Genomic DNA, 10391 nt, shown 5'->3' with positions numbered 1-10391 from the left:
TAGAAAAGCTGTCATACGTTTGGGTGACTCCTTCCCCTTCGGGATTTCTTGCGATTCAATTATGATTTCATAAAGTATGAAATTATAAGGTATGGGTATGATTGTTATTATTATGGTCAGATTAGTTAATTAATGTGGCTAGAGAATGGTATTGTGCTTCGTCAGTTCTTTGATATGTTACATGATGTGAATTGCGGTGTTGTGTTGAAAACCTAATTGTTTATATGGTTGATGAAATGAAGATCTTGGTTGTCATGTGGGTCATCGATAGAGCCCTGAATCTAGTAATACATGCTTGTCGTGTTCCAAAAATTGTTTGAGGAATGCTATGCCTTTCTGCTAAACATTCTGTGATAAACGTTAGAGTGTAGGGAGTGGTGAACTACAAATGGCTTGATCCCATCAGAGATTACGTAGGCAATCTAACAAAGAGGTTAGATGCAACCATAGAGTAAACAAAAAAATTACTATGCAATTCGAATCTTGAGTTGTGCTTTGTCCATATCCCGAAAGCGGGGTATGTTAGATATACAGGTACTTGGTGACGTCATATATCGATCCTAGATGTACATTGGGATTTGGGCATGACACATTGATCTAATCTAATTAGTGCAGTGCATATTTTACTAAGATTTCATAAGCACCAAGGGAAAATCATATTCAAAAATGAAATATGCCAGACCATATTAACCAAGAGTTTTAATCTTCAAAACATCAAATGACAATAAAAAACGGTTGAGAATTAACTAAATTAAGAATTCAAAAAGATTAATTTAAATAGCGTTACTACGTACAAGGCAATATATACAATACATTGATATGATCTGAGTTGCGCAATGCATATTTTACTAAGGTTTAATGTGCTTCAAGGGAAAACCATATTAAAAAAGACAATATGTCAGGCCATGTTAATCAAGAGCTTTGGTCTTCTAAGCATCAAAAAACAATAAAGAACGGTTGGGCTTTAACTAGATAAAGAGTTTGAGTAGAAATTCCCTTGTCCCTTACTGCTCAACTTGAAAATTTCTCACACTTAAAAACATCTAGTCCCTTTTACAAAATGATTAGAAAGATGGATTATGAAAAACAAACATTGGTCTTGAACCTTGGGGTTTATGCTTTGGGGTGTAATAATTATATGTAAATTAAAATATATCTAATTGTCAAAAGATGAGCTTCGTGCTCGGGCTCTAATATTAATCCAATAATTAATTTATTAATTTCTTATTTAATTTTTGGTTATTACGAAGAAACAAAACAAAAACCTAAAAAGAAAAAAAGAAAAAAAAAGAAAGAAGAAAACAACGCACCCCTATGTGAGCAGATGCCTCTCAAAAGATGCATCACAAATTCATACCTGCTGCAAACAGGTATATGTATATTTCTATATATGATCATCTGCCTTTTATTTAGACAGAGAAAAATCATTCTTCTTACAAGCTTAGCAAAACTTATCATACATAGAGAACCACAAAGACATTCACCAGAAATTAAGTTCTCCGATATTGAGATCTTGGTTTAGATTGTTGAATCCTGGTGAAGCAAACGTCCTTCGAACTATAATGATTGATTAAGGGCGAAATTTTGTTTTAAGAGCATTGCAGTACGTAAGCCTTAATTTTATGTCGTTTGTTTAATTTCAGTTTTGTTTTATTCGAGTTGTATCAATACATATAGTTGCAATTTATTTAGCATATAAAATTATCTATATATCGAGTTATTTCTGATATATATATATATATATATATATATATATATATTTGTGGTTGTTTTTTTATTCTTGTCCAACAAAGAATTCAAGAAGATTAGTCCAATTTGCGTTACTACATAGTACAATAATGTATACGATACGTTGATTTGATCTGTGCAGTGCATATTTACTAAAGTTTCATGAGTTTCAGGGAAAACCATATTAAAAAAGGAAATATGCCAAGCCATATTAACCAAGAACTTTGGTTTTCTAAACATCAAAAGACAACAAAGAACGGTTGATATTTAACCAAATCAAGAATTCAAGACAATTAATTCAAATATGTACAAGGTAATGTATACGATACATTATCTGATATGAGTTGTGCAGTGCATATTTTACTCAGGTTTCATGAGCTTTCAAGGGAAAACCATATTCAAAAAGGAAAATATGCCATGTCGTATTAACCAAGAGCTTTGCTCTCCAAAAGCATCAAAAGGCAATAAAGAATGAGATTTAGTTATGAATAACGCTAGGTACATTAAATTTGTGAACCAAATAATGTGGTACCAATCAAATTTGTACTTTAATACAAGTTGGAATTTGATTAATAATGGTAATAAAAATTTGGCCAATTTTTTTCTTAGTTCCTGTGATGACACCAGACTTGCAATGTCATCGTTGTGGTGAAAAATTGTTATTTAAACTCTTGTAGTGAGCCCTATTTGTAATTGGGGTCCAAATCTAAACTTCCGTTAGTTTTTCGTTAAATGAACACACGTGAGCCTCACATGAAGAGGGTTAAAGTCGTCATTTCATACCAAATTAACCTAGAGAATCTGTGGTAAAGATATAGTATGACTTGGGGCTCAACCGCAATTGGATTTAACCCTCTCATTTCACAGGATCCGATTGTCTCTTCTTACTGCTCCCTTGTTTTATATTTCCAAACGATAGTATATGCAACATAATTCAGCAAACCAAAAGAAGAATAAAAACATACTGAGATTAATCAATGGAATAGGGAATCTTGTTTGTGAACGTTCATAGAGAAGCTTGAAATTTCACGCGCATGACTCGTATCTCTATTTCCTCTCTCACTATAAACACGATCGAACATCATCCAATACAACCCCACTCACACACGCACCATGTGTTTTAACCCCACACACATGAGGCTCACATGTTTTTTTTTTTTGTTTTTTTTTTTTTGAACAGAAAACTAATGGAAGCTTGAACGTGGACTGCAAATTACTAACGGGGCTCACCACAAGTCTTTAATTGACAGCTTTTTAACAACGATCATACGTAAAAGTGCAATGTCACCACAGGGACCATGAAAAAAATTTGGCCTGAAAATTTATGTAGTCTAGAATGTGCTACATCATTTAGTGCATATAGAACCACCATTTAGTTAAATCTCAACTGCTCAATCGTGAAAAATGATGTGCGGGAGAGAATCATGGTACACATGCGAAAAAGGAAACAGATTTGAGCATAGTCTACGGAAAAAATTACCAGACAGAAATAGTAAACTCGGAAACGAAAGGGTGAAAGAGAAAAACACTAGAAAATGAAATTCCATATTATACAACGAAGAGTTGGTATTATGAAAGCAGGGATACCATATTATTATTATACAGCTACAGAGAAAAAAAAAATCAAAAACCAACTCAAATAGCATACAGAGCTAAACTTGGTATCTTTGAGTACAAGGTATACTAAAAGATTTTTTTTTTTTTTTTTTCTAGCTTCGCGAATTTCCGACCTCAATTCTGGGGAGTGAGGGAAGGAAACGAAGGGATGGACTGCAAAATTAGTTTCCTACCCGCCCTTGGACCAGGTGATGGCGCGAATTCTCTGTTAGGAGGACACACCCTCTTACCATTCGGAGAAGCAGTCTTGATGCCAGTGCTGGGTGACCCATCTCCTTGAAGAATCTCTGGCATTTCATCCTCTGGAACTGTTTGGATGTGTCTCTCAAACTTGGTTTCAGGGCGCAGAATCCCAAGTTTCTGGCTTGTATACAATCCAGAAGAGGATCCAATGCTAAAAACAGAAGATCGCGGGGGTTTGTTCTTTGATGAAAACGGCAGCGAGACCAATTGTCTGGAACACAAATTAATTGTTAATGATCTAATGGCAATGACACAAGCAACTTCTCATTTGCAAATAATTTAAGAATTAAACCTGGAAAGCCGTAATGGCGTTGTGGGAAGAGCAGAATCCTGGCGCTGCTCTTCATTTTCCTGAATTTCATTTTGCTGTTGATAATTTTCAGCCGCACTCTTTCCGCATGCTTCTGCTTCTTCTTCATCTGCCTCGGTTTCTGTTCCCATAAAAGACCCTGAATTCCAAAAGAATAAGGAACAAATATAAAGACAATTGGCAAGCACGCTTGAAGGACGTCAGATTCAGACGGGAAAGCAGATGATAAGAAATCCACAAGGCAGTAATCATGTAAAGCGTAACACGTCACTCACCATCCTTTCTACCAAATGTATTTTTACAGCCTTCACATCTGCAGCTAATGGAGCATCCAACACCGCCCTGTAAAGGAAAACCAAGTGTGAATAACATTTAAATAGGATATTACAAGCAAACAAGATATGCTGAGGGGTGAACCTGATAGCATTCACAGTATTTTTTCAGGCAACTTGATTTCTTGCAGTTGCATCCTCTTTTATGTCGTGCAGAAGCTGGGGTCTTGCTGGACTCCTCCTGCAAGTGAAAACAGATTTTACCGGTTAAATTTCTGTTCAACTTGCAAACAGAGCAGAGAACAGTTAACTCATTTTCTAACCCCATATTCAGGAACAGGATCAGCGTTCCTAATCACTTTTGGAGCAAAAGCAAGTGGGTTGCGAGACTCAATCTGTTTACGAGTTGCAAGAACAGTATCTTCATGAATAGGCTTGTTGAAGCATTCTTGACATGAACATGGCTCTATGCAGTAGACACCAGCAGCAAAGCATTCACAGTAACTGCACGATAAGTATCAGAAGTTGAATAATAGACTTAACGACCAGTGCAAGAAGTAAAAAGAATCAAAGAGTATCAACAGTTTATCCGCCTCAGGAGATTATGCAGGAGGTAACTCTTCTGCATGTAGACTTTTTAATAACTACCAGGTTTACAGCTTTTTCATAGCAAAGGATAATGTTGATTGAGATAATTGGATGCAACTCTAAAGTGAGGGAAATGAAATTCCTAAGCCAATATATATCTGACTGATGATAGATTCAAACATGCAACAAAAGCTATGTCTGAATGCAAGCAACGTGACAAAAGTTTTAGGCTTCACTAAAAGGGAGATGAAGAACCTACAGTTTCAGACACTTTGACTTTTTACAGTTGCAACGTTTGCAAGAAGACTCAGCTTCTCCAGCTTGTTCGAACTTGGGCCTGCACATCCAATGAGAATTATAAGATGTCAGATAAAAGTACAAAAATCTAACCAATCACACAAAAATGAAAATGAAGATGACATAATAATTTAATGAAGAATATCTGGTCAACAGAACATGCCTCTTCTTTTTCGGGCTATTCTGGTTAAACTCTTCATTAGCTAAAAATGCAGGTTCTTGGGAAGCATCTTGCAGCAGCTGAACCCCATTTTCGGTGCCATCCATGTCCCTTTCAGAAGAAGCCGAAGAGAAAGAATCATGACCAGGTCCTTGACCAGCTGTGGGGGAATTAGCAGGGGCAGTGAGGTTGGGCAAACTTAGTTGTCTACCATAGGCCATATTTTCACGCTTAATGGTTTTGTTATCTTTTGAGGTTGTTGCAAGAGCATTTAAGTGCAAACCAATTCCAGGTAAGATGCACCGTGCAGATTCACCACCAGGTTTCATTGGAACAAGTTGCTTATCATTTGTGGTGATTTTTTCATCAGATTGAGATAACATAGAAGAACTAGAATTTGGAAAATTGTCTAAACTCTTCCTACGCACTCCCACCATCTCAAAATCTAGACAGCGCCTTCGCGAACCACGATGCAAATTTAAACCAGGCTAATGCACAAACAGAGAAAATGGCATTAGCACAACCATCAACAAGCAAAACAAACAAGGTAATGACAACAATTCATAACAAAGTCAAGAATCTTTGGAATCGGCATTATTAGGACTATCGTGATGGCATAGTGAATGCTTTACCTTACAATTGAACTGCATGGATGCTTCCACTTTATTATTTTCTTTCTCGATTTGACTGCTAACCATACAATTATTCAAATGGTCCTGCATCAGTTCTGTGTCTTCCGGCTGACTAGCTTCTCCATATTGAGATGAAGGATCTTCAGTTTCAGGCTGTTCCCTGGAAACAACTGTATCAAGGACTAGCACGTTTTGCTCATCATTAATTTCATTCTGTGAGAGTCGCGGCATCAGAGAATTACAAAATCTTGTTACGGAGTCCAGAGGATTCTGCATTATCCCCCTAAAAGCCTCTGAGCCATTGGGGGAATTGAAAATTAATAGGTCGCTAGCATCAGAGATCAAACTCTCCCAATCACAGCCTGTCAATTCGTTTCTTTGCTCACTCTGGCATATGTTCTGTAGATGTGCTCCATCATCGGAAGAACCATTTTCAGAGGTCTTTTGAACATATGGAACGAGTGGAGCTGACAAGTCAGCCGCTTCCGACTCACAACCTGCCTCAGTACCACGAGTTGTTGCTCCACACTCAGGGCTACCACAGTCATATTTCAAATTTCGCGGCAGCTCAATTACAAACTTTGAGTGCTCACTAGATGGCTCAACAGAAGCTTCTCCAATAGAATCCCCTGGAACACAATCCTCATGTAACTCTGCTGAGTTAATACAGAGTTCAGCCGCATCTTCATTCGCAGAGACTTTATTTCCGCTTTCAAGAGAGGACTCGGGTTTTGACGGATCAGAAGGGTTATGCCTGAAAGAAATGGAGTATAATTTACCAACAGAATTAGGTAAGAAAAAAAAAGTAAAAAAGAAATACAGCAGTAAATTACCTCCTTAGGAACCTGGATTCCTTGTGAGAGCTGACATGGGGCGAAGTGAAGACGGAAGGGAGGGATGCGAAACTGAGTGAGCTGAACGTCTGAGTAATGTGAACAGACTTCACAGGCTTGATAGGAGAAAGACTATTGATATAGTTAAACACAGGAGAATCCTGCAAATGTAATGAAAAATACAAAAAAAAAAAAAAAAAAAAAAAAAAACAAACAAACTTCTTACATGATGATACATACAGACAGTAATTGGAACATCAACACCTAAAATATAGAAATTATACAAAATTAATATATAATCCCAATTGCACCACCAAAAAGAAAAAGAACATTCACAGAATACATAATACATACAAATTGGTATTTTGAGATCCAAATCACAAAAGCCACATAAAGCAGACACTTTTTTTCCAAAACAAAAGAAAAAAAAATAACATGAGAGAAAAGGATAATAAATAATCTGAAAAGAAATATATTTGAGGACTGATCCAGCTGAAAATCAAAGATCAACCCACATGCAGTGATGCAGGGCAACTGCAACCCATGAAAACAAACAGGAAACTCAAGAAATTCACATGCTATAGAAACACACAGGAAACAACCTCAAATACCAAACAAAACCCAATTCAGCAACGACCTTAATAATTCAGAAGAAGAAAAAAAACAAGAAAATGGGAACAAAGCCTGACCTCAAATTTGGCCTTGGGGGTGCCGATCTGGTTTCTCTCTGGGGTGTCCATTTCCAGAGAGGCAGCTCCACCGCATGCCCCCACTACCTCAGCCACTCCATCATCCCACCACCGCCACTATCTCTCTCTCTCTCTCTCTACTCTTTGGAGGTGAATTTGGCCCTCTTCTCTCCGAAGTCCAAGACTGTAAAAAACAAAAAGGAAGGAAATGGCGAGGTGGGTCTTGTGCAATTTGGAAAATAGGTCTAAGAATTTCAAGAAGAGGGAAGGCGGGAGAGTTTGGAAACAAGTCTCGTGGGGATAACTTTGACCCCACCACCACCACATCAAAGCCCCACCGCTCAACAGCTGTACGTATATATGTATATATGTTTCTGTAATTTTCTCACCATCACCCACCCGACCCAACGCACCCGGCTTTAAAAAAGGTAACGTACAGTTTACTGCGTCTGGATTTTCTCAATCTCTCTCCCTCTCTCTTCACTCAGCACCCTTCGCTCTCAGGCTCCAATTCCTCTCTCTTTTTTGGTCTGGCACTTTGGGTCTTTGGCTTTTTATATTAATAATTTTGCTTTGATTTGCATTCTTTTCACTACTTGACTTTGTAAACTGCAATGCCTGTCCTTTGAAGCATTCACTATTTTGCCCCTCTTCATCAAAAGAACACTAGTTTTGGCCTCGGGGAATTACCCATTGACAATTACTTTTATCTTCTTACATTTTTTGCATGTTAATGCATAGAGAAGTGTCATAGATAAAGTTAATGCATAGAGAAGTATCATCACTTCAATGCCTAATGCATAGAGTGTTCTCCTTAAGGGAATACCCTAATGTACATTACTAGTTTGGTGTAAATTGTATCGTTTTTATAGGGTTAAAATCATCACTTCAATGCCTATTTTAGGATTAAAAGTGTCTATGCATCATCTGACACACAGTTAAAATCAATGGATTTGACGTTACAGTCTATATTTAACTTCTCAAATCTTGTTATTAATTAGCTCGATACATGTTCTATCATGACGCGATTTGTTTGGATTGTAGGTCAGCTCTCAGGATTTTAAGAGTTAGAGGTAAATCAATAAAAATGGGGCCCACACATATTAATTGGGATTTTTAAAGCTTATTTTATGTTTTAAGTTTTTTTATTTATTCAAACTAGGGATAGGCAACGTTTATAGCGGTCGGGTAACCGCGGTTATTTACTCATAAACGTTTATGCTCATAGCCGCATAACTGTTGGGTAATTTTCTAAACGGTTATACCCATACCCATAACCGTTTATAAATGGTTAACCATATCCATAACCGCATACCCATTTAACCGTAATCGTTTAATATCCGTTTACCCATTTACCCTTTTTAACCCATTTATCTTCTTCCTTTTTACCATTACCCCTTTTTCATCTGTCTACATGTTTTTTAACAACTTGAAAATTAAAAAAAAAAAAAATTTGTCATAATTTTCTGTTTTTTTTTTTTTGACAATTAAAACCGTTACAGGTACATTGATCATACATTTCCGTATTTTAGTTTTGTAAGTCCTTATACCATTCTAATAATTGAAATAATAGTTTATGGACAATATTTTTAACTGTTACCAATGAAGGTAATATAATATTTGCTAAGTATTTTTGGGGTACAAAAACTGTTTAGAAGACAGTATTCTTGGGTTATTTAATCCATAATGTAAAGTATTAACATAATATATATAATGAGCTACATTATATTATAATTAGCTATATAAACCATGCACTATAGTCAATAGCATTCTTCGGTATGGAATATCTAACCAAAACTAGTATCCTGAATCCCTAACTGATATTTTTGGGGACGAAAATTTAAAGACCAATCCCAAACCAAATTTTCAAGAATCCCAAATTTTGGAAATCTCAAAATATTTTTGAAATTTCGGAACAAATCAGGAATCTCAAATTAAAATATGAAATCGAGAATCCCCATTTCCCCACAATCTTTGCTAGAAGTTAGATCTCGAAGGCAGAAGATGAAGTCAGTTAATGATAAAACGATCACAAAAGACTACGAAACATACTATGGGCTGCTCCATAGCGCTCCCAAAATATCCTATATATTTCAAAGGATAAAGACGCGTAAGCAGCTGCAATCTCTACGGCTTTCAACTTTGGAGAACTTCATGCAGCTCTGAAGTGTTCAGTCTGTTGGTGAGGACAAACTTATACATTGATCTAAGGACGGCTGAGTGAGGGTTTTATTTGAATTCAATGGTTGAGATTAAATGTCAACCAAATCTGACGGCTGTTACAATTTCAAATATATATATATATATATATATATATATATATATATATATATATATTTAAAATTAAATAATATATATATTTTTTCAATTCGGTTTGGGATTACCGAACGAATGAAAATATGAGACTGATTCCCGTACTAAAATTTCGGAATTGCGTATCCAAATTTTAGGGATTTTCGGTTTGGGATTTTTTCGGTTCTGTTTCAGGATTTCTTCGGTTCGATTTGGAATTTTAGATTTTTTTTTTTCACCCCTAAAGAATATGGTTTGTGTTAATTTTACATATGTAAAATAAATGGGTAAACGGTTACCCGTTTATAACCGCGGTTAATACTCATAACCACCCATTTAAATTTCATGGGTAAACGGTTATACCCATAACCATTTATTTATCTAAACGGTTACCCATAACCATAACTGTGAAGTTTAAACGGACGGGTAACCGCAATTATCCACAACCGTGGGTGTTTTGCTCATCCCTAATTCAACACACAATGATAATACAAAGAATATCCAAACAAAACTAATTCAAAATTCAACGTGAATATAAAAAATGATCGTAAAACTTATTTTATGTTTTAGGTTGAATAACATTTTCCATAAAAACAATTGGGTATTTGGGCAATGTATCTTGTTCAAAAACTTGAGTTGAGGTACTTGTCATTATAATTAAGTATCGACTAAATTGTAATGGCAAACACCTCAATTAGGTGTCCCAAAATTCAAAAATGTTAAACTATTG

The 10391-nt window shown here is 36.1% G+C and overlaps 1 protein-coding gene across 1 annotated transcript; it reads right to left on the bottom strand.

Moving 5' to 3' along the window:
- Nucleotides 1-3248: 3248 nt before the first annotated feature.
- Nucleotides 3249-7591, bottom strand: LOC137732066 (protein tesmin/TSO1-like CXC 2). Its single transcript, XM_068471361.1, has 10 exons — nt 7370-7591; nt 6681-6841; nt 5848-6601; nt 5219-5703; nt 5018-5095; nt 4494-4674; nt 4316-4411; nt 4174-4240; nt 3881-4037; nt 3249-3799 (listed from the first exon to the last, which is right to left on the bottom strand). Exons 1-10 carry the CDS (start codon nt 7418-7420, stop codon nt 3460-3462), a joined length of 2370 nt encoding a protein of 789 aa, XP_068327462.1. The 5' UTR covers nt 7421-7591; the 3' UTR covers nt 3249-3459.
- Between the last annotated feature and the right edge of the window lie 2800 nt (nt 7592-10391).

This window comes from Pyrus communis, chromosome 4 (assembly GCF_963583255.1).
Source record: "Pyrus communis chromosome 4, drPyrComm1.1, whole genome shotgun sequence".
Lineage (NCBI taxonomy): Eukaryota > Viridiplantae > Streptophyta > Magnoliopsida > Rosales > Rosaceae > Pyrus > Pyrus communis.
Note: the sequence above shows the minus strand (reverse complement) of the source record. Positions and strands in the feature narration are given on the sequence as shown.

Coding starts and splice junctions, on each gene's coding strand:
- LOC137732066 (XM_068471361.1), bottom strand. CDS start 7,420: ATGGACACCCCAGAGAGAAACCAGATCGGCACCCCCAAGGCCAAATTT. Junction 6,842..7,369: donor CCCCCAAGGCCAAATTTGAG/GTCAGGCTTTGT, acceptor TTACATTTGCAG/GATTCTCCTGTGTTTAACTA. Junction 5,704..5,847: donor CCATGCAGTTCAATTGTAAG/GTAAAGCATTCA, acceptor TTTGTGCATTAG/CCTGGTTTAAATTTGCATCG.